General features: G+C 41.7%; 1 protein-coding gene across 1 annotated transcript in view; it reads left to right on the top strand.

Annotated features, from left to right (window-relative positions):
* The window catches only part of ITCH (itchy E3 ubiquitin protein ligase), a 108605-nt gene that overhangs the window by 68596 nt on the left and 15765 nt on the right, over window positions 1-24244 (top strand). The window contains exons 8-15 of the mRNA XM_065414934.1: window positions 997-1231; window positions 7076-7171; window positions 9256-9430; window positions 11206-11272; window positions 14489-14573; window positions 16809-16937; window positions 17752-17824; window positions 20169-20240. Of these exons, the coding sequence (XP_065271006.1) occupies window positions 997-1231; window positions 7076-7171; window positions 9256-9430; window positions 11206-11272; window positions 14489-14573; window positions 16809-16937; window positions 17752-17824; window positions 20169-20240 (932 nt within the window). The remainder of the gene's footprint in view (window positions 1-996; window positions 1232-7075; window positions 7172-9255; window positions 9431-11205; window positions 11273-14488; window positions 14574-16808; window positions 16938-17751; window positions 17825-20168; window positions 20241-24244) is intronic.

Genomic DNA, 24244 nt, shown 5'->3' with positions numbered 1-24244 from the left:
GTGCTTAGAAAACCATATTTATAGAAAAAAACACAATGAATTTTTCTTAAAGGGACGTTTGTGGGAGTCAGTTTCCTCATGGGAGCAAAGACCAGGCCATCCCAGCAGCCCACTGAGAAGTGGGAATAGTATTTGATTGAATAGCCAGTCCTAGGTGCAGCATGGAATATTTTCAGGAAAGCATCTATAGCGAATGCTGTCCCCTACAGAGCTCAGGAAGTAGACTAAATCAGGACTTGGGTTCTTCTTTTTCATCACTAAACTACACTGCATCCCTCATTTATAATATTTTAATATAGCTACATGGGCAGTGCAGCTCTCTTATCTCTTACAATGCTTAGAACATTGTTAAAAGATTATTTCAGTGTTTGTTTAAAAAAAATAATACAGCAATGTCCATCTCAACTTTTCAAACCTACTTATCTTGGCCAAATCAAACACAATTTTTGTTTTCTGTTTTTTCCTAAATAATGATATGCTGCTGACCAAATTGAAACTTTAAATGCTTCCCTTTAAAGTTTTCCACCCATTGTGTTTTATTTCTTTCTCTCGAGTGAAGTTTCTTTTCAGATCAATGTCATCTAATTTGCTTTTTAGGAAATTGGCATAGTTCATTTGTAAAAAAAAATAATTTGTTTAATTAACTGAGCAACATAAAAAGGGATTCATTTACATACCTTCAATATTTTTTGAAAGTAGGCAACTTGCTATTTTAAAGATAATGAATGTTCCATCATAGAAATATAAAAGCTATCTGCTAGTTCATGGCAGTACTAGTAATGTAGCATTTCTGCAAGGTAGGAAAGAACTGCTTCTGAGTTCCAGTAAGGTAAAACGTGTGGTTTTACACCTACCCTTTTTTTGACAGACCTATTTTACTAGCCTTTGTTTTTGTGGATTAACAATTTCTAAAACAGATTTCTTGGGTTTTAAACAATAATAAGAGAAAACCAACTAAGAACCTTTCTTCCATTTTTGTTTTCTCTGATTTCATAGGCTGTGTCAATGGTCCTTCATCTATGTCCATAGAAAATGATGAGTCCAGTGCAGGATCCTCACCAAGTACAACTCCAAATGCACCTTCAGAACAGAGCCCTGAGGGAGCAACAGCTGGAACAACAGTTCCTGCAGCTTCCGCTTTGACCACGCCTCCAGTATCCAGACAAGTCCAGCCAGTAAATCCTCCATCTCAGCCACACAGTACTGTCAGTCAAGGTCCTCTTCCACCTGGGTAGGAGTTCAGTACTATTGTACCGTTTAGTTCTGTTTTATCTCACGTACTGCAAACAAACACCCATAGCTTCTGTGTTTTGCCCGGTAAGACTATCTGTGTAGTTTGATTGATTGGTTTTCAGGCATAGGTTATGCAAGTAAGAAATTAAATTTGTTGGTATTTCTGTTCTCTTTGGTAACATGCCCTCAAACTATTGAGCTTATATTCATCTTGCATCCTTTGTCTTCAAATCACGATGTGATCACGTAGTACGATATAGGTCGTAGTGAGCTAACATTGTTATTTTGAGGAAAGCAGTTATTGCTTGGGGTAATCAGGATCTAGAAGCCATCCTAAAGTCCTTAATTCCAAATAGCCCAAGTCCTGTGAACACTGTAGCCATGATCCTACGTAGTCTTCAGTTGTAGAATTTGCCAGAGAATCAACCCCTTGCCCCAGAATTGCACTTCAGAATGTAAGCATTTTTTTTCAGAACTGCGTGTCTGAACTTCGTGATTGTGAAGAAAACTTTTCCAATGTGACCAGTGTAATTTATGAAGTGTTGCCTGCCTTAATCTGTAGGCAGCCTAAAACAATAGCTCTGAGGAGTGTAAACTGCCCCATTCACCATACTTGCATGTAAACTCTGAAATCAAACAATAGAATTGGAAATGTTAACCTCGAGTATTTCTCTGCTGATAATTTCAGCAGAAATATCAAGCTATTGTACTTATTCCCCAATACCAGGTTGACTCATTCTTCAGATGTTAAAAGTCCCAAATGCTGTATACTCAGTTACCCACTGACAACTTCTGTGATGCAGATATACGCTGTCTGCAAAAATCTGTGGCAAAATGAACATTTAGAGACTTAATAACATTGAATTTAATGAAAAAAATCTATAACATATGGGGTAGAGCTGTTCTGATTGTATTTTTATTTTTTAAATTTAATTAAATAAAAACCTCCATTTTTTAATTTACCTGTTGTTGCCACAAAATTTACATCCAGTTGGCCACACAGTAAACAGGGTCTTGTGTATATCTTTTATTGCACCATGATCACAGGTGTGTTGATGCTGGAATACTGCTCAGAGCAGCTCCAGTTTAAGGACTTGGGACTCCTAAGATGCTTTCTTTTCAGGACTTATTACCTGCAGTGCTTTTCCCATTCATCAAGCAGCTCCCAAGATGCTGGCTAAGAAGTGCAATTTTACTAGATTCCCAATTTCTGAAATTTCTAGCATTTCATAGGTGAGGATTTTACTTAATTTCACTCTGTTGCCAGTACACGAAAACATTTAGTAGTAGCCTGGTACAAGAGTCTCCATACCCCATAGAATGGTTGGGGAAGAGGGGAACAAACAAGTAGGAGAGGATTTGAAAAAATGTTTTAATCTCTGGGCACTTTAGTCTTTTCAAGAGTTAACTCCTTTTTGGTTCTCCAAATTGAGGAAAAGGCACCAAGAAAACTTGGAACCCTGCCTCTTTGTTCCTGTCCCTGCCCCATCATTGACCGCTCTTTCAGTTTCTCTTCCTCTCACTTCCCTAGTCATCATTTGGCCTCTGCCAAACAGCAGACGAAGTCATATGCTCTCACTCACATTCAGTCACATATCTGGCAGCTTCCTCTTCATCATAGAGATGCTTCCTAGCTCCATGCCACAAAGTGTTCATCTTTGGTTCGTTCGGCTGTGAGCTATCCACCCATTGCCACACTTTAGCATGAACAGAATGGGAGAGCCATCTGAGAGAGGTGAGCAGGTTTCAAGCCAAAATAAGATGGTGTGCAGGGTTGGACTGTCTTCACGGAGGGTTTCCTGAAGCTTCCTTCCTTAGCCACAGAGGCACCCTCTTTCCAGACTTCCCCACAACCCGAGGAAACTAGCTGGTCCTGAAGGCATAAAGCACCTCAAGACTAGATGGTATCCATAGGATCAAAGAAACATCTTTAGTGTCTTACAGAATGATAAAGCAGTATTTGTGCTATATGTCTTCAATGTAATTTTACAACTTGCTATTTAAGTTTGCTGCACTGCAGCAGATAACTAGGTGTCTACATTATGCTGATCTTAGAGCCTCATCATCTGGGCTAGAATAGTTTCCCTACAGCTCTGAACCATTCTGTTAGTTTACTGTGGATAAACTGAGCTGTGTACAGTTTGTCATTCTTTTCCATTTCCTGCAATTTGGTCACCCTCCTATTCTTTCAGGTATTTACATTATCTCGCTGTGCATATAGAAAATTAGTGATAAAGTTTAAAATTTTAAAATACTTCAGCTCCTAATTACAGTGTCTGCAAAGTTTTATTCAGGTTTATGTGCCAGCTTGCTCTTTTCATATTCTGGATCCAGTGCCACTGACATCACATGGATAAAAATTGGATTCAAATTAATTGCTTCTAATTGGCTGCTGTCATCTTTGTGGCACACGCTTCAGAGATGGGGTGTTAGCTCTCTTAGTACTTAGTGGGTGGAATTCCATCCCTAGCCTATTTGGAATTTGATTGCTATTCATTCTGCTTTTGAAGTGTTTGAAAATATTTCCTTTTAAATTACTCTTTTAAGTATTATGTTGTACCACTGCCTCCTGTACACAGTTTTATTAGATCCTGTGAACGAGGTATTAGTTATAAAAATGCTTTGCAAATAATAAATACTTTATACAAAATAATTATAGCATTTCTGTTAGCTTTAAACTGCAAATGCATGATTTGAATAATTTTCTACCTGAAACCAGACATGAATTGTTGTTGTTCTTCAAGTAGTGTCCATATGGGTGCTCCACTTCAGGTGTGCATGCGCCCCATGAGCCTTTGATCAGAGATTTTTGGTGGTAGTATCCATTCATCTTACACATGTGCCCTACATATCCTTATGCCTGGTACCAAAGACCTAGGGCTGTATGGGCAAACCACCCTCAGTTCCTTCTCAACCACCTCAGCCTATGACAGAATGTCTAGCATCTACCACTTGAAGTTTAGCTTTAGAATCTGCTAGTTTTTAGTTTAGTTTAATGTAGTTATTTACTTCTAGTTTAATTTATGCTTACACTTCACTTTTTGTGTGAAGTTTGTTTTATGCTTATTTTACTCCTCAGATTTCATCTCTGGGATATGTCATGATCTCCAGGATTTAAGTGCTGCCTCACCTGCTGGGAGTCTGTTGGACATTCCTGGTGTATTCACTGTTTGGGGGAAACACACTTCCCTCAAAAGTGTAGTATCTGCTCAGCCTTTAAAAGCAGAGCTAATAAAAACTGGGAGATTAGAGTCAGGCTCCTAGTGATGACCTCAAATCCAGGCCAAGAGAACTCCCTGTACATTGGCCTCCAAGTGAGCATAGTGCTTTGTCAATTTCTGCATTGCATTCACCTAGGCCTTTGCAGGACAGACCAGTAGAGGTTACTGGAAAGACTCATAAAAGGAAGAGTACTAGTTCTCCTCATAAAGAGCCTATTTCAAAAAAGCCTGTCTTCTCAGAAAAAGACTGTTGGAGATCTCAGGTCCCGGTCTGGGTACCGCTGAGTCTCCAGGCTCCTTTGGTGTACTGTATCTAGGGCTCTGAAGTCTTCCAGAGATCACGGTACCAAGCATGCCTTAGTACTAAAGGCATCCTCTGCACTGCCCAAGAATGACCATACTACAAAAGAGTCTAAATCTTGTACCTACAGAAAGGCAGTAACTACAGACCCCATGCTACGTTCGGTACCTAAACAAGTCACCCAGGCTCCCTTGGTAACGATGAAGAAACAGGCATCTCACGCTATTTTGGCACCCCCAAAGTCATTATCTTTGATACCAGCAACATCCACCAGATGGGACCCGCCAAAGCAGTTTCAGCCCCTGGAACTGACACCGGAACCGTGCTCCTTTTCAGCACAAATCCATATCAGTCATCATGCAGGAATGAGGTCCCTCGTTCTCTGTACCAAAGCAAATAAGTTATGGAACTCTGATGTATAGCCAACCATATCCTCATTTCAGCCTCTTACCTTCCAGGCATACAAAACACCATGGCAGACTATCCCAGCGGACGTTTCTCCTGTGGTTATGAGTGAGAACTGGACTTGGGGGTTCTCAATCACATTTTTCTGACTTGGGCAGTTCATGACCTGTATGCTACCACTGCCAACGGGAAATACAGAAAGTTCTGCTTGAGAGGCAGCTTTGGCCTTCACTCCCTCGGGGGATGCCTTCCTTGTTCCTTGGAGGAGAGGTCTCCAATGCCACTGATGGTTGAACAATATCAAATGAGATTGAGCCAAAATCATATTGATTGTCCCAACGTGGGTAAAACCAGTCTAGTACCCTTACCTAATTCATCTTGGTTCTTGTCCAGCATGGAGTCTTCTGCCCATTCCCCATCTGCTATCTCAAGACTTTGGTCAGACTCTTCATTCCAACCTGGAGATTCCTCATCTGAGTTTGATGGCTCTTGGATATAGAGACTTCCTGTTCTGCAGAGGTATGAAAGGTACTATTAAATAGCAGAAAAGCATCCACACGAAAGTGTTATCTTCAGAAATGGAGGAGATTTCATCACAGCTTTCCATTGTTCACTCTCCCCTCTCCACTGTCCTTTCCTTACCTGTTGGAATTAAAAAACTCAGGACTCTTTCAGTTCTGTCAAGGTTCATTTAGTGGCTATAATAACCTTTTATTCCTCAACTGAGGGATTCTCGGTGTTTGCTCATCCCACAAAAGTAAGATTCCTTAAAAAATTGATGCACCTTTTCCCTCTAATTAGGGACCCTACTCTGGTATGGGATCTAAACTTGCTCCTTAATTCTCATGAAAACCCCCTTTGAGCCAATGGCCACCTGTTCTCTTCTTCCCCTGACATTGAAAGTGCCGTTCTTGTTGGCCATTGTTTCTGCCTGAAGAGTTGAGGAAATGGGGGCTTTAATGGTGGACCATCCGTTTACAATTTTTTCAAGGACAAAATTTCATTGTGGCCATATCCTAAATTTCTACGTAAGGTGTCTTCTGTATTTCACATCAACCAAGTCAATCCATCTCCCAGTTTTTGTCCCAAAGAGAAATCGGACTGATCAGGATGCTACTCTCCATACCTCGGATCTCAGAAGGGCATTAGCTTTCTATCTGGACAGAACCAAACCATTTAGAAAGTCTCCCAAACTGTTTGTTGTTTCAGTTGCTGACTGATCCAAAGGATCCACAATCTCCACCCAAAGATTCTCAAGATGGATCTCTGGATGCATTATCTCCTGCTGTAAATTGGTCGGTGTACCACTCTCCTTCTAGAGTGCTAGCCCATTCTCTATCTACCTCTGTGGCGTTAGTCATACTCGCTGGAAATGTGCAATGCTTCAACCTGGACCTTGATACATACTCTTTCCAAAAATTATGTGACTGTTTATTCCTCTAGAACTGATGCTGCAATTGGTAATGTAGTCTTATCTTCAGTATTAGATTCGCCTCCAAAGCGCCCCCTCCTGATGGGGATACTGCTTGGAAGTCTGATATGGAGCACCCAGTGGGACACTTCTCAAAGAAGGAGAGGTTACTCATCTTGTGCAATAACTGGAGTTCAAGATGTGTGTCCCTATGGGTGCTCCACTACCCACTCTCCTTACTCTCTTTTTTAGTGTTTCTTCCATGGGGCTTTGCGGTGGTGAAGGAGCTGAGATGGTTCACCCATGCAGCCCTGTATGTTCTTGGTAAAGAGCATGAGAATGTGTAGGGCGCATGCACGGATTGAACATGTACTGCTACCGAAAATCTCTGATCAAAGGCACATGGGATGCACACACCTGAAGTGGAGCACCTCTAGGGGGACACATCTAGAAGAACTCCACTTACTGCATAAGCTGAGTAACCTTTTCCTTTTTTAATTCTAGATGGGAGCAAAGAGTGGACCAGCATGGTCGAGTATACTACGTAGATCACGTTGAAAAAAGGACAACGTGGGATCGGCCAGAACCTCTTCCCCCAGGGTGAGTCTGTAGAAGACATCTAGCCTCCGGTGATATGTCTAGGCTATAGTTTAGCTCAAGTTAATTGATTATTAATTAACTTGAGCTAGCTAACACATTTTTTTTTTTTATAAAAAATAGTCTGGATATTACACACTTATTCTAGGACACACACATTTGTGGTTTGCCCTAGGCTGAGCCCTAAGGTAAATACCAAACACGAGTGGAATATCCAGACTAGCAAGTATAAACATGTTGCCTAGCTCCAGTTAAAAAAAAAAAAAAAATTCTAGTGTAGATAAGCCCCAGGAGACTTTGTGACCCGATTAAGAGCTTGCAAAATGCTTCTTTGGACCATCTCTATCCCTATATGAGTGGCACATGCTGGTGCCTTGGAGATGAGGCTTAGCCATTTTTTCTCTCTTATTCTCCAAGGATTTAAAAAAAAAATCTATATGCATTGTATCTGTTGTGTTAGGGTTGGGGGAGAGGGAAAAGGTATAGGAAAAAGAGGAGTGGGGAAGTTTTACTCACAGTCAGACACCAAGCAACTGTGTCTGCTTACAAAGAAAAAGGGTGCTCAAGATCAGTCATGGTAAAAGAAAATAGATTGTTAGTCTTCCCCACCCTGGGGAAAGGAACCAAAACTGAAAAACCATAGCAAAGGTTACCACAAATAACAGCACATGAGTCTTAGCCCCCAAAAATACTAGGTTCACTAACCAGCTCTGTATAAATGCTTCCCTGATTAGCTCTTTCTCCTGAGGTCTCTGGTTTCTATCCTGTTACCATAGCTCAGGTTCCCATCTGCTAACCTTGCTGCACACCTGCACCTTAAGCAGAGCTTTGCTATCCTACTCTTCCAGTCATTAATAGCCCAGCAGCCAAGAGCATTAGCTTTTACACAGGAGCACACATTTTGTATATTTGTCCTTTTCCTGGTTTTCTGGGGACACTGCATCTTTTAACCAAAAAAATATTTTTTTCCTTCACACTTTATTCATATCATATTCACACTCTTACTCCTGTTACACACAAAACAAGAAAATGTAGAACTGCAGAGCGAACTGATCTCAAAGGGGAAAATACCCCCCCACCCCACCCCACCCCCAACAGACGCACCAACCAATTGCACTAAACTTTACGGCTTATACGTTGTTATAGTGGAGAGAGTTTATCAGGTATTGATCAATACAGGTATTGCAGTTGACCTTGCTGAATACCTGACCGATGCTCATTTGAGGTTTTTGGTGAATGTAACTTATTTCAACTTGATACGAAGTGGAAACCAAGTAAAATGTGGGCACTCTTTTGGTGTTGTGAGGTTAGACTAGAAGTGTGCCAGAAAGAGCATGAGAGTGTCTCAAGTTTTGCAGCCAGAGCTAACAATGTTACTTTAATTTTTTTTTTAAAGAGGCCAGTAGACTGCAATTACTTCACGTGTCCATCCCATCCCTCAGATATAACTAATGTATAATAACAGTAGTGACTTACACAGAGCCAGCCAGATGTGTAAAGCCGCTCTTGAGCACCATTTAAAAGCACTGCAAGTGGGGAGGCTGAGTAGATGATGGTGTTGTGGAACAAAGTGAGGCTATGTCTACACTACCGCGGTAAGTCAACCTATGCTACGCAACTCCAGCTATGTGAATAATGTAGCTGGAGTCGACGTACCTTAGATCGAGTTACCGTGGGGGGTCGATGGGAGAAACTCTCCTGTCGACTTACCTTACTCTTCTCATCGGGGGTAGAGTACAGGGGTCGACTAGAGAGTGATCTGCTGTCGATTTGGTGGGTCTTCACTAGACCCACTAAATCGACCACCGGTGGATTGATCTCAGAGCGTTGATACTGGCTGTAGTATAGCCCTGCCCTGAGAATAATTCTCTCATTTTAAATAGCACTTTTCTCTAGCTCTTTAGATTGTTTCAGCAGGAGCTGTAATGGGGAGATGGGTGCTGACCACACTGAACTTTTCATTTAACAAAACTCCACGTCCAATTCCACATTTATCTCCTGCTTGCCTTGCTGCTTGTCTGACTCTAAAATGGTTCGAAGCCTTTGAGTGCTGCTTGCTGTTGAGACGCCTTATTTGCATTGTTTAGCTGGGAACGACGAGTTGACAACATGGGGAGAATTTATTATGTCGACCACTTCACTAGAACGACAACATGGCAACGACCAACATTGGAATCTGTCCGGAATTATGAGCAATGGCAACTTCAACGCAGTCAGCTTCAAGGAGCTATGCAACAGTTTAATCAGAGGTTCATATACGGGGTGAGAAGTCTATTCTGATATAGAGAAAAAAAGTATTATGGAGCCCACCCCCTCCCTCCACTCCCAAATGCCCCCCATCCACCTCCACTATAAACAGATCAAACTTCCTTCCCCTTCTCCTGCATCCCTTCTGCACAGCTTTGTGAAGGTGCACACACTTGGGCTTGGCAAGGGGCTGTCAGAAGATTGTACCCTGTAAGGATGCCAGAGTTAAAGTTGTGCATTCTTTGAGGTGTATGGTGGCTGTGTGTTTGTGATGAGGTGTGTCTCTCTGAATGTGGGAGTAGAGGATGGTATGTACAATTGGAAGCCTTAATTTATTTCCTTTATAGATTCATAGATTCTAGGACTGGAAGGGACCTCGAGAGGTCATCGAGTCCAGTCCCCTGCCCACGTGGCAGGACCAAATACTGTCTAGACCATCCCTGATAGACATTTATCTAACCTACTCTTTAATATCTCCAGAGATGGAGATTCCACATCCTCCCTAGGCAATTTATTCCAATGTTTAACCACCCTGACAGTTAGGAACTTTTTCCTAATGTCCAACCTAGACCTCCCTTGCTTTTGTTGTTACGTATGGCACAACTATAACTGACAAATGGTAGTGTTTGCTGTATTGTATATAGCTTGTGAAATATTTCTCATGTGGCAAAGTCCACCGATTCACCGAGAAAGGTCAAAGTGGTTAGAAAATGGTTCAATACCAGCTATGGTTTAGATGTTGTTGCTAGCTAGCAGATGTTGTGGCTTTTTATGCTGGTAATTTTTGGAGACTTGTTCAGGTTAACTCTATTTGTATTCAGTCTTAAATGAATTCTAAATCTTAGTCACTTCACTGTGTAGTATCTTCTCTTGGTTGGCCAAAGATTAGTATGGGAAGTTCACCCAGAGGAAGCAATTGAGGGATTTTATGCAGGTAAAATGCAATTATAGCATGTGAATGGGAGGAAAAAAAGGGGAGTTAAGCAATCCAAAATCCACCAAATACTAGTGAATGGTAGACTTTGACGGGACATCTCCAAATACTGCTTGCAGTTAGTTTAGCAAGACAGGTGATGTAGGTTTTTAGTTGCTACTTACACACCCACATTAAGCTACAAGAACAGAGCAGTGTGTTCCCTGATTGTGTTAGGCTTTCATGTATTGGATTCTGAGGCTGTCTACACTAGCACTTTTGTCTGTATAACTTATGTCGCTCAGGGGTATGAAAAAAACACACCCCCGAGCAACATAATTTACAGTGACAAAAGTACCAGTGTGGACAGCGCTGTGTCGGTGAGGGAGCTTCTCCTGCCAACATAGCTACTGCCACTTGTGGAGATGGTTTTATTATGTCGACGGGAGAGCTCTCTCTTGCTGACAGAGCAGCTACATGAGTGATCTTACAGCAGCACTGGTACAGCTGTGCCACTGTAAGCTCACTGGTGTAGACGTGGTCTGAGACTTGTTTCCCTTCTGTGTAGGGTGAGGCACTTTCCAAAGAAGAAAGTTTAATATTTAATCCCTTGGCATTGCAGTTACAGTTAACTATACTAATTGCTGCACAATATGTTAATAGCACTACTCTGAGCCTCTAGTTTCAGGTGGTCAAAGAGTGTTAAAGAGCCCAAATGAATAATTAGTTTGAAATAAATCTATATCTTTTCTGTAAGAAAAAAAATTTTGGACAGTGATGCCATATGTAGCACTAGCAAGAATGCATTTGCTTTAGTGAGAGCAAATTGGTGGTGGGTGGTCATGATTAATGCACCATTTTTGTGTGTGATCTGCAGAACCAAGATGTTACCCCCACACAGAATGCAGAGTTTGATCCTCTTGGCACCCTGCCACATGGATGGGGTAAGTCTTATTCAAATGGTGTTTTATAACATAACTTAAACATTAAAGCATACTTCTGCCAAATTATTTTACCAAATGTTTTTGATCGTGCTTTGCTTTTTTTTCTTTTATGAAATCTGAATTTAAATCCCCTTTTTATTAAATATAATCAAAAGTACTATTTAAGAACCAGCTCCTGATACGGTGTATATGCAGTTCCATAAATAGATTAAAAAGTACCCAGTATTATTCTGTTACACTTCTAAGTTGCAACTGACTTTTTTTTAAGTGTCCTTATCATACAACATGGACTATTTCCTGCTGCTGTTACTGTCTTAACCATTTTAGTCATACAGATTGTTTTGTATTGTTTCTGGTAGAGAGCCAGTGCTTGGAAAGTTTTTGTTGGTCTTGGTCTTGAAAGCATTTGTATAGTTCTGCCAGCCCCTTTGTGAAAAATATTTCCCGCATAATTTCAGCAGTCAATATTGAAGGAACAAAATGGACACCGTGTAGAATCAAGCACGTGAGTTTATTACGCACAGTGTTGGCGGAGTGTCACCTTGCTTATTAGGCTCAGAGACACAGCCAAACAATTGATTACAGTGAATTATATGGATTTTCTATGGGCGGAGGGAAGTGACGGGGTAGGAGGTCCCAAGCCCCTGGATAGGTCTAGCAGCAAGACAAGATAAGCACAGTTGCCTATAGTCAAAGATTACATAATGTCTCCGCCCATGGTTTCAGGTTAACAAGTAACATACAATTAGTACACAGGTGTTTTTCTTTAAACAATGTATAAACTGTATTAGTATAAAATATATATGTTGAATTCTGATTTGGGTCCATAGGAATGAAGTAGCTCCTCTGATTGTCCAACAGGTACATACCTTGGGATTAAAGCAGAAAAATATTGAAAAGTATATGGCAATAGAAATTGTCTTTCAAGTTGCTCATTTGTGCTTCTAAAGGCAGACACTGGTATCTGGGAAGGGGAGGAGGATGCCATATCTCATACTGACATGCTTGAACCTCTTCCATAAACTCAGCGGTGGTGTGTGGGGAGAGCATGGTTACCTCCTTTTGCAGAGGAGTATACACAGTGCCCCTTTCATTCCTCTGGTCTATTTGCAGCTTCAGATAACAGTGCCAATTTCTGCTCCCCATCTGGCATTTTGCTGACCATGTATATCTTAGTAAAAGCAAGGTTGTCTTTTGTTTGTTCTGCTTCTCTTAGCTAATATTGTTCACTGTTTACTCACTCCTAAAGGATAGACCTATGCTGGCAAAACTTTGTAATGTAGACTAAGCCTTGTATTCAGGTGGTGGGGTGGGGAAAACAAGATGGTAATCAGAATGATGTCATTTTAAGGTTGTATACCTTTACTTGGCAGAGCTAGACATGGATTTTTTTTATAACATTAAAAAATTGCAAATCAAACTTTTCAAAAGTTTCAAACATTATTATTTGGAATTCTAGTCTTGGAGGTATGCGAGATAGTGCATTAAACTGGAAGGCCCACATGGTGCCTTTCTACACGTGTGGTATTTCAGAAAACACTGCTAATTAGTTTGTTTGCTCCCTCCCCAAATCAAATCTCCATGTACAGTAGAATTCTGCTACTTGTATAACCTCCTTACAAACATGCCTCTGCACGTAGGCTTTTCCTTTAAAGCTGAACTAAAATGCTTATTACCTGCCATGGCCTGATTTCAGGGCTCTGTTTCTCCTGCAACACCTAAAACATAGTGAGGAGCTCATATTCTGTACTTACCTAATGTTGTCAAATTGCAGAAGACTGAATCTTGGTGTTAAGTAAAGGAGAAATGGATTTTCAACAGCATATGTGTATAAGTGTGTGCATATGTTCCTAAACATATTTTAACTGTGTGGGATAATAATAAACATCCATATTTATTTACTTGGGGTGTAAACATTTTTCTTTTGCTGCAGTTTTGGCTCATATTTGAACAGGGGAACGGCTTTCACATTCATGTGCTGCCATACTTGTATACATGTCTGGTGTACCCAGGCACATTTCTTAATTCGTCCATTAACCAGTTAAACTATATTTGAGGGCCCATGGCAATAACCCAGGGAGTTGGGATTTATAATGGCTCATGATGGAAGTTGGTTTTCCTGTGGAGAAAACCACTTCCATTTTTTCCTCTCCAACTAAAAATAGTTTGTTTTTTTTTCCCCTCTCTGAATGGGAAAATAAATAGTATAATAAATAACTGTACATATGTGGATGTTTTTAAGTATAGTTTTTGTTAAAGATGGAAGGCTCAGATTTATTTTAAAATAAAAAGATCAATATTGGTATTTTAATTTTTAAACATGGAAAAATATCTGCATGAGCATTCCAGAACAGCCAGCAAAAGTAAGAAAAATTGTAATTAAGGTAAAATGCAAATCTGGTTCTTCCGTGATAAGTTATCTTCCTTTGGGCATCCGCTGAAGAAACCTGTTTTTAAAATAATGGGAGGGGGAAAAAGCTTTTCTACTTTTGTTGTTGTTATAATTAGTCATAGTAAATATATTATGTTGCTGTCCAAAAGCCCCACTTGGGTTTGGGGCCCCTTTGTGTTAGGTGCAGGGCCGGCTACAGGCACCAGCCCACCAAGCATGCGCTTGGAGCGGCACCTGGAGGGGGGCGGCGCGGCGCTCCGGCCCGAGAGCGGAGCCCCGGCCGGGCTCTCCGCCCTCCTCCCAGCGCTCCGGCCGCCAGCGGAGCCGCGGCGGGCTCGCCGCCCTCCCCCCGGCGCTTCAGCCGGTCGGGGAGAGCGTCCCGCGGCCGGGCTCGGCGCCCTCCCCTGCCACGCTCCCCGCCGGGGGTGGGGAGAGGGCGGCGGGAGGCTTTTTTGCCTGGGGCGGCAAAAAAGCCAGAGCCGGCCCTGGTTAGGTGCTGTACAAACACACAAAAGAAACAAGTCCCTAAAGAATATCAGATGAACACCTTAAATATTGTTTTTCACAGCGGGTAGGTTACGGTACACTTCAAAACATTCCACTAGTACTCGCATTAAAATAGATTTCTGGTGCTGAGAAACTGGTAAGAAATAATGGGTTTGGAGAGGGAATGATGAAGAATCAGATATGTTAAATTTGAGATTGAGGTGCCAAGAAAACAGACACTGCCACAAGATGTCCAACTAATTGGTTATTTGAAGCATAGTTAGCGTGAGGAGTAAATTTGCTGGAATTGAAATTTCTTCACTTTTATTTCTTCTTAGAAAAGAGAACTGACAGCAATGGCAGAGTGTATTTTGTCAATCACAACACACGTATCACTCAATGGGAAGACCCCAGAAATCAGGGGTAAGAATTTTTAAATCAGTTAAATAATTTCAAATGGATTTTTAATATGTGTTATAATTATTTTAGTTGAGCGCTAAGTTCCCTCTAAGCACGGCCATGCTGCAGGCTGTCAAGGACCGTGCATGCATGCAGCCACGGGGGCCCGGAGAGCACAGAGGTAGGAGGTGGGTGGGGAGAAAATTGGGTCGTGCAGGGCTGCGGCGGGGAGAGTCACCTCTCCTCCGGCCCCATCCTCGGAGCTGCCGTGGAGAGGCAGGGAGAGACTCTCTCCCCCAGCCCAGGTGCTGCTGCTGCGTGGAGAGAGGGCTGGGGGGAGTCCTCTCTACCCGCCGCAGCCCTGGGGCAGCCTGCACCCCAAACCCCTCATCCCTGGCTCCACCCCAGAGTCCTCACCCCCAGCCGGAGCATTCAGGCCCCGCACCCCAAGCCCAACCCTCTGCCCCAGCCCTGAGCCCCCTCCTGTACCCCCAAACCCCTCAACCCTGGCCGCACTCCAGAGCCCTCAACCCCCCGCATTCCAACCCTGAGCCCTCTCCCTCACTCCGAACCCCTCAGCACCATCCCCGCCGCACATCACCTCCATATTGGTGCACACAACAAAAATCATTCTGCACCTGGATATGAAAAATTAGAGGGAACATTGGTTGAAAGTGAGAAGTAAGAGGCATTTCTGACAACTGAAGCTTGGAGTGTACCTTGCTGCCCTCTATCGGCTTTTCAGACAAGACTCACTTAAAATGTAGAAAGTGATACAGAACTAAAGCAGAAATTATTAAAAGGAACATTGCTTGCATAGCAGGAAAACAGTTAGGAAAATCCAAGTTAACAGCAACACCTCTTTGCAAAAAAACCCCAAACCAAATAAAAAACTGTTACCAAGTCAAAGACCAAATGGAAATGTTTCCATTAATAGAGAAAATTAAATAGAAATAGCCTTTTAAGCAACCCTGCCCTTAGGGCTTGTAATTCATACTTTACAGCATAGCACTAGAGCAGGGGTTCTCAAACTTCATTGCACCGCGAACCCCTTCTGACAACAAAAATTACTACAAAACCTCAGGAGGCAGGGGACTGAAGTCTGAGCCCGTGCGAGCCCCGCTATCCTGGGCGGGAGGGGCCAAAGCCAGCTCTGGCGACCCCATTAAAACGGGGTTGCAACCCACTTTGGGGTCCTGACCCACAGTTTGCGAACTGCTGCACTAGAGCATGAGAACCCAAAAGTTAAACGTACTTGTCTTTTTTAATTATTTATTTATTGTCCAAGCTGAAAGAACTGCATAAAGTAGACAGGCAGCATAAATAACACATGTTAATTTAAAAAAAAAAAAAAAAAAAAAACCCTATCTGTCAGATTAAGATGACGGTAGAGTGGAACTGAAGTTCCCTTAAAGAAGGTGGAGTATTTCTATATATACCTTTAGTTTATGAAACGTAGAACTTGAGGGAAATGTGCAAGCCTCCTGTTAGGAAATAATACAAATAAATAATAACTACAAACTACTGCTCAAAAGCTCTTGGCCTCCTGGTGAGCATGCAATACCTTCAGAGTGACTGTGGAAACAATATGCTCTGAGAGCAAGAGTTACTGCAGGGATGTTACCAGTCAGATCCTCCAGTTATCATCCCAGGGACTTCCAGCAAAGTGTGAAATGAGAACCCCTGATATTTTTGATGGTTAAATTTACCACACAATGTTTGAAGCCATCCTAAATGATAATGGGTCAGTATAAAAGGAACAGTATTATTTTGCTTTTGCTTTGAAGTTATCTTATCATTTCTTGGCAATTTTTTGAAAGATCTGTGCAGATATTAATGGGGTGGTGATATCTCTGACATGCTATGTCTTTCCTCTTTCTGACTTCCATAATTATATGAATAATAGCAAATGCTGTTTAATAAAATTACTGAGAGATTTTTTTTAAAAAAACTGGTTATACTGTCAAACAAAATTCTGCATGTTGAGGAGAGAAAACATCCAGAAACTTTACCAGCTTTCTTCAGATTTCTATTAGCTATTGGAATTTATCAAGCTGATATTGATTATTCTCAATTGTGGTATCTGGCATTAAAATTTAAGAGTAAAGCCAAGTAGAAACAAATCAAACAGAAAATTCCTCAGAGAAATCACCACAAATTTTCCAGAATTTCTGCTAATTTGTGTTGTCCCTGTCCATGATCAGTTGACAGAATGTATTAACTTGATCAATTATCTTTGTATTTTCTTGTGTCCCATAGTCAATTAAACGAGAAACCCTTGCCAGAGGGCTGGGAAATGAGATTTACTGTGGATGGCATTCCCTATTTTGTGGATCACAATAGAAGAACTACAACGTATATAGATCCCCGCACTGGAAAATCTGCTCTGTAAGCCTTTATTCAAGAAGACAAACTATATTACACTGAGCTTTTTTAGATATGCGTCGTTTAACAGGTATTGCCAAGTATGTTTTTTTTGCAGCAGGTTTTTGGCATACCAGTAGAGCTTTTAATTTCCCATATTTCTTCTACTGAGGATCTTCAACATTCTTGAATGTTCTCTTCCCCCTACATATGCCATATTTTGAATGCTTTACAATTCCTAATCCTTGAGGCCCCTCTGATGGCTGTGATCTTTCCAGCCAAGTACAAGATAAGACTCTTTGGCCTCTAACTAAGCCACTCAGTCAATAAAAGCTATTGTGCTTATGCTGTGTCCTCCCTTCTCCTTCTGTGTGTTTCAGTGTGCAGGTAGATGCAAATTCAGGCCTTTCATATATTCTAGCATTCTGAGAACCAGGATTTGGATGTATGTAGAATTGACGTGCTAACTTATGTCAGGTTGGGTGGAAGTAGATTGGAATTTGGGGTTGGCATTTAGTTAATTTATTGAAAAAATTTTTTTGTTAACTTTTGGTCAACAAGACATCTTTTATTTTTAAATTGCATATGAACCCAGAATCTTTCGAATAGGTGCATTTTGAAAGTTAAAGATAAATTTAAAGTAAATTAATCTTAAAGATTTTTAAAAAAAAAAAAACCTTTTGTGAATGATGGCCTTTCCGAAGCATTCACCCAATTAGAAAACTGGTTTGTTTAACCAGCCAGGTAAACCACATAGCTTCATAACTGTAGTATTTTGAAGCTGTTATCTTGAATTTCAGCAGTGTTTCAGCAGCTTATTTTTTCTTCCTGTTTCCAGAGACAATGGGCCCCAGATAGCCTATGTGCGTGACTTCAAAGCGAAGGTCCAGTATTTCCGGTTCTGGTGTCAGGTAAAAAAAAAAAAAAAATTAACCTTGGAAATGGCTTTGTTGAAATGCATCCTCTAAAGCTGCATCCAAACAGCTTCAGCTGGGACCATTTTAAAACATCATTTGAAGCAATTTAGACTAATACAGTTGGCCAGCATAAGCTTTAAAACTCAGTAGCTACTAGACGTCAACATGGCTTTAAATTTTTTTAAAACAAAGAAGGGTTCAGTTTTGTCTTCATCAGTGATTTTTGTGGTAACATTTCTAAAAGGCTCAATAGAAGAGCCTATTTCTGCTTTTCTTGTACAGAAGTTTGCCTGAAGGCATTTAATGGATTTCAGTGTAGATAATGTGGAGTTAGTTTCTGCTTTAATTCCATACTTGTAAGGCAGAAAATCAAAGTCTTCCTAAGTATTTTTGTACTTCGATATATCCTTGAAGCATCAAACAAATGTACTGTGTGGCAAAATTCTGGTGATTAGATATGCATTTTGATATGCAGGTCTTTCTATTCCAAACCTCCCACATGTCAAGAGAATAAATCCCTTGGTCTTTAGCATAAGACCAAAAAATCTTAGGCTATGTCTATACTAGAGACCTTACAGCGGCACAGCTGTGCCACTGCAGCTGCACCACTGTCAGGTCTCCCGTGTAGCTGCTCTATGCCAGCGGGAGAGAGCTCTCTTGTCGGCATAATTAAACCACTCCAATGAGAGGCCATAACTATGTCCGAGGGAGAGCGTCTCCCACTGACATAGCACTGTACACACTGGTGCGTCTGGTGGTGGTGAAACTATGTTGGTCAGGGTTTGGTTTTGTTTTTTTCACACCCCTGACCAACAAAAGTTATACCCACAAAAGTGCTAGTGTGGACATGGCCTTAGACTCAAAGGATAACATTTTCAAAAGTGTGAAGTGACTTAAACGCCTGAGGAGCTGTCTACAGGAACAGATAGTTTGCAGCAAGCTGCAGTGTGAGCTACCCCCACTGACCTGCCAGGGACTAGCTGCCTGTATGAACCCTGCTGATGTGCATTAACAGTTTGTTAATGTGCTTTGATTTAGTCCTATTTGAAAAGGAACTAGATCAAAGCACATTAACAGGGTGTTAACGTGCATCAGCAGGGTCTGCAAGAATAGTTAATCCACACCAGGCTAGTGCAGGGTAGATCACATCCCCGCTTGCCAGGAACCAGTTGTTCATGTAGGCAGGCCCTCAGCCTCATTGACTTTCATAACTTAGGCCAGGTCTACACTACAGAACTATATTGGTATAACTGTCGCTCAGGGGTGTGAAAAATCTGCACCCTGAGTGATGTAGTTATACTGACCTAACCCCCCCTGTAGGTTGTCCTATGTCGACAGGAGAGCTTCTCCCATTGATATACCTACTGCCTCTGGGGGAGGTGGATTAACTATGCTGACGGAAGGAGGTTTCCCGTAGGCATAGTAACGTCTTCACTAAAGCGCTACAGTGGCGCAGCTGCACCAGTGTAGCACTTTAGTGAAGACAAGCCCTTAGGCCAGTGGTCCCCAAACTGTGGGATGCACCCCCTGAGGGGAACATCTTGGGGCGGAGGGGGAAAGCCAGCCTCCATGGGGGGTGAAGAGGGAGCATCACCCAACTCTGCTCCAGTCCCTGTGCAGGGCCCCAGCTCCGCTCCCAGTCCAAGCCCTGCTCCCAGCTGCAGCTCGGCCCTCTGCTCTTAGCTGCTAGCTCCTGGCCGCAGCCTCCAGCCTGGCCACAACTTCGCTCCCAGCCCGGGGGAAGGGGGTATGGACACATTCCATTCCGGGGGGCGGAGGGTGCACAAGAGGAAAAGTTTGGGCACCACTGCCTTAGGCTCATAAGTCGCTCAGAATCTACTTTGAAAATTAACAGAGACATTGGCATCAATAATTTTGCAGTTTGTATTTTTTGTGAGGAAAATAAGTGTAAATATAAATCAGTTTAAAACTGAACAACTTTCAATAAAATTTGCGTGGGAAGTTTCTCTTGTTGAGAACGGATTATAGATCTAGGAAAATTATCACATTGTGCTAGGTTATTATATTAGAACCTGTTTAAAACTATATCTTGGGATCATATATGTCATAGTGAGATCAAAAGCAAATTATTACTTTAATATAAGCGTAGTGCCTTAGGCCCCATTGTGCTAGGTCGTGTACAATGAACAAAAGGACAGTCCCAGTTCTTGGGAATAAGTTAAAAACTCAAAACATTGATTTTGTTTTTCTGTTTCATACAGGCCAGACAGATTCTCCAGTCCCTTTTCTAATTTCTGTTAATTTTGTTTGAATGTTTATTCAAAACACTTATTTAAAAGCTGTATATATTTCACTTTTGAAACATTTTGCATTTCAGCAACTGGCTATGCCACAACACATAAAGATTACAGTGTCCAGAAAGACATTGTTTGAGGACTCATTTCAGCAGGTATTGTATTGTTAACACATGCTTGCTTACTTTGTGTACAAAGTGGTACAGGGCAAATGTTTTGAACTTTGTAGCTGAAAGATAACATCACCCTTAATCTTTTGATATCTCATTAATGATGGTTAAAGTGATGATTTAAAAAAAGCACTCATTATGCTATTCCTGGAGCAGATTCATAATTGGATACACAAGGCAATGTTAAAAACTTAGCATACAGCTGATATCTCTGTTTGGTGCTTGTGTGTGTCAAAAAGATTACATCATAATTGTTTTGCCTCTCTTCTGCTGCTCTCACAAGCACACATGTATCATTAACTGGTGTTTTAATTATTCAGGTTTGCTATGCAGAAAACCACAGTCTGTAGTTGGAAATAAATCCTTTTAAAGAATATTTAAAAGGCTTTTAAGAAAAATAAATCCTCCTTCGAATGATAGTGCATATGGATTCCACTTCTGGTGTGCATGCATATTCTTTTGGCCAGCAGTGTCTGTGGGGGCCACACCTGCACCTTAGACAGCCTTCCTTCCCCCTCTCCCGGAAAAAAACACTTGATGGCATAAAGGGCAGAGAGGGCCCAACCATCCCTCAATTCCTTCTTTCTACCTGTAGTAATGAGACAGAACTACTGCAATAGCTCCTGCTTGATGCACTGTATTTTATTTTTCTCTTGGGTAGTTATCAGTTAGTACAGTTTTCCTTGTTATAATGTCCAAAGCCATTAAAAAAAAAAAAAAAAAAAAAGGCAAATGTTTTTTCTGTTAGGTTGAGGGACAACACCTGGTACCAGGGTCTAGCTGCTATGAATGAAACACAGTCTCCAGGATTCAAAATCTGCTGTTCTTGTGACAGAGCTATTCTGCTTTAAGGATGGGCACTGCAAGTGCCTTTTTTGCCTTGGAGAGGGGCCCATCCCCAATAAATGCTCGATCTGTCACTCCTTCTCCAAGAGACCACAGAAAGCAGGAGGTCCATCTCAAACTTTTTCTTCTAGAGTGCTCAATGAATGCCTTCTCAAGACTTGGTGGGCCCTTTCTTCTCAGCTTCTAAGAGTCTTCTTCATTTAGTGCTCCTGTTAGCTGTAGCTCAGCTCCAAGCTCCCTGGCTCACTCGTCATTGAAGAGATCGAACCCTTTAGCTGCTAAGACCTCTTCCATCCAGTCATCAGAAAGGGGAAGGAGTGCAGTGAATGCAGACCTAGGTCACCATCTCTTTGCCTCCTTTTAGTAGGTACCAAAACTTCACCAAGCTTCTGTTTCACCTCATGCTGCAATTCACGGTCCAAACTGAGTCTCTCTGATGCCTCAGCAGGGCCAGTCTCAGCAAGTACCAGGTATCTACGGTACTACTCAAAACTACTACTTACTCTAGGACTCCAGACAGGGTATCTCCTCTTTTGGAGGAAAAACTTCCTGTCCTTCTGAACATAGCAAGGAGTTATTCCCCATCCATTCACCTCACAGTCACTCTTATGAGCCATACTGGTCTGAGAGGGAATCCAGGACTCTCCATTACAAACATAGACCCCAGGGGTCTCCTGGGGAATATTGACCATGTTATCCAACCCTATCGCCCCCAGCCCATTACCTCTGCAATATACAGTCTTTCTTTTATTGGGCTCCTAGGGGTATGCAATTTCCTTCTCCTACAGGATGTTGTAGGTCTGCTCAAGAGGACCAGTTTGTACAGTCCCATGCCCTGCACTGGCAAGATCATAATAGCAAGAAAGAATACCTGTGGGATACGGAAGGGCAATTGATTCCAGTAGCAGCATCCTCTTCCTTACCAGGCAAGGCAGTAGTCTCTTCTGTTCCTAGCAAGCCTGATGATTTCAAGATTTTTCCAGGACCTTTGTCATATGATAGAGATCTTGGAGATTCCTTTGGAGGTAGTTCAAGCAAATCCCAAAAATTAATGGACATTCTGCACTCCTCCATACCTGGTAGACTTGCTATGCCTGTTAATGAAGGGATATTGGAATTGGCAAAAAAAAAAAAGCCAACTGTGGCAGACCACAGAATCTGTGGTATCCATGTCTTAAAGAGCAGATAGATATTGTGAGATCCTCTCCCAAGGGGCTGAATATTTCTACACCCACCCAGTTCCGGGATCCCTGGTAGCGGTGGTGGTGCACAGAGGGTCCAAAAACTAAAAGCCTCCAAAAATAACACAAAGAAACTTGCTTTGTTTGGAAGGAAGACCTATTCCTCTGCAAGTCTGCAGATGTGTATTTCAGACTATCAGGCACTTCTGTCAATGACTACATCAGTTGGGGCAAGGTATCACAATTTTATAGGACAGCTCTCCCAAGAATGTAGAGAGGGTTTGAAATCCATTTTGTCTGAAGGTCAGCCCGAACATTGCTGAGGCCGTTACATGCTTATGATACGGCAGCATGTTCAGTGGCTACTTCCATCAGAATGCACAAGGCTTCATGACTCCATTCTTCTGGAATACCAAACAAGATCCAAACAATGATTGAGGACCTCCCATTTGAGGGTTTGTGACCTATTTAATGCCCATACTGATGAAGCCTTGCATTCTTTGAAGAATTCAAGAGCCACTCTCTTCTTGGGACTACATGCCAGTGTCTAGTAGCAGGAAACAGGCCAGATCCAAAAGCTTCACGAGACAGAGGCCCTCTGCTTATTACTACAATCCAGAGAGGACACTGAAGCCACCAAATAGGAAGCAGGCGATCCAATGCAGGGGCCCTTCTGCCTCTTCCTTCTCTACTGTATGCCCCATGTGTATTTGACAGCAGTAAGTTGGACCCCATTGTTGAGATCTAGTCAGAACCATTCCAAGATCTCTTTTTTTCCCCCATTTGGCAACTGCCATTTTATTTTGGGAAACCTGCACTCTGATTACCTCAGACTGGTAGGTCTTAGAAATTATAAGCAAAGGGGTATTCTAATCAGTTTCAGTCACTACCCCCACCCTCTTTCCCCATCCATCTTCAAGGATCCCTCTCACAAGACATTATTAAAACAAGAAGTGGACTCCTTTCTAAATTTCAGAACAGTGGAAGAGGTGCTTGTGGAATTCAGAAGGAAGAGGTTTTACTTCCATTACTTTTTAACCCCAAAGAACAAGGGAGATTGGGACATGCTACTAGATTTGAGAGATCTCAACAAGTTCAACCATCACTTCAAATTCAGGATGGTAACTCTGGCCACCCTAATTCCCTCCTTACATCTCCAAGGCTGGTTTGTGGCTCTTGGTCTGCGAGATGCCTATTTTCACATTTTGACTACCTGGCACACAGAAAATACCCCGGATTCCAAATAGGAGCCTCTCACTACCAGTACAGAGTCCTGCCCTGTGGTCTTTCAGCAGCACCAAGGATTTTCATTAATAACAGTTGAATTTCGTGGAAGTATAGAAATTAGCATCACAACTGCCGACAGCTAGGAAAGCTTTTAAAATGTGGCTTTCATTCCAAATTCAAGGTCTCATGGGAGAGCAAACACTGGTTGTCCTTGGACAAAGATTTATATGAAATCACCACATCGACTGGATTGTTGTGAATGTTTGCTGTCTGACCAAATCAGCACAGTCACAAATTTGGTATTATGCCAAAAATAGCACTAAGGAAATTGCTTTTTAGCATCCAAGTTTCTTGTTGGTACCAGAAATAAATATGGCCTGTGTGCAAAGATTAATTTTATCTTGAAAATTATAATACATCTACTTGTGGGAGGAAACTGTGGAATGGAAAATGTGAATTTTGTAAACACATTTTAAAGAATTTATTTTGTGGCTTTTTTAGTTGTTTAACATCTCTGTTAGAGACTTCTCTCCTATTCTTCCTGGCTAGCTTACCATTTAGTGAGACATATTGGTGGTGCTCCATAGCCCTGTTTTTTCTTTTTGGATTAGCCACTGATTTGGGGTCCAGATTGTCATCCTTTTTATAGTTGAAAGACTATACTTGATAGACTAATACATTCCATTTAACAATTCTTATATTCCTTTCTGTCTCACTTACTTTTACACATTTCAT

This window comes from Emys orbicularis, chromosome 12 (genome assembly GCF_028017835.1).
Source record: "Emys orbicularis isolate rEmyOrb1 chromosome 12, rEmyOrb1.hap1, whole genome shotgun sequence".
Classification (NCBI taxonomy): Eukaryota; Metazoa; Chordata; order Testudines; family Emydidae; genus Emys; species Emys orbicularis.
Note: the sequence above shows the minus strand (reverse complement) of the source record. Positions and strands in the feature narration are given on the sequence as shown.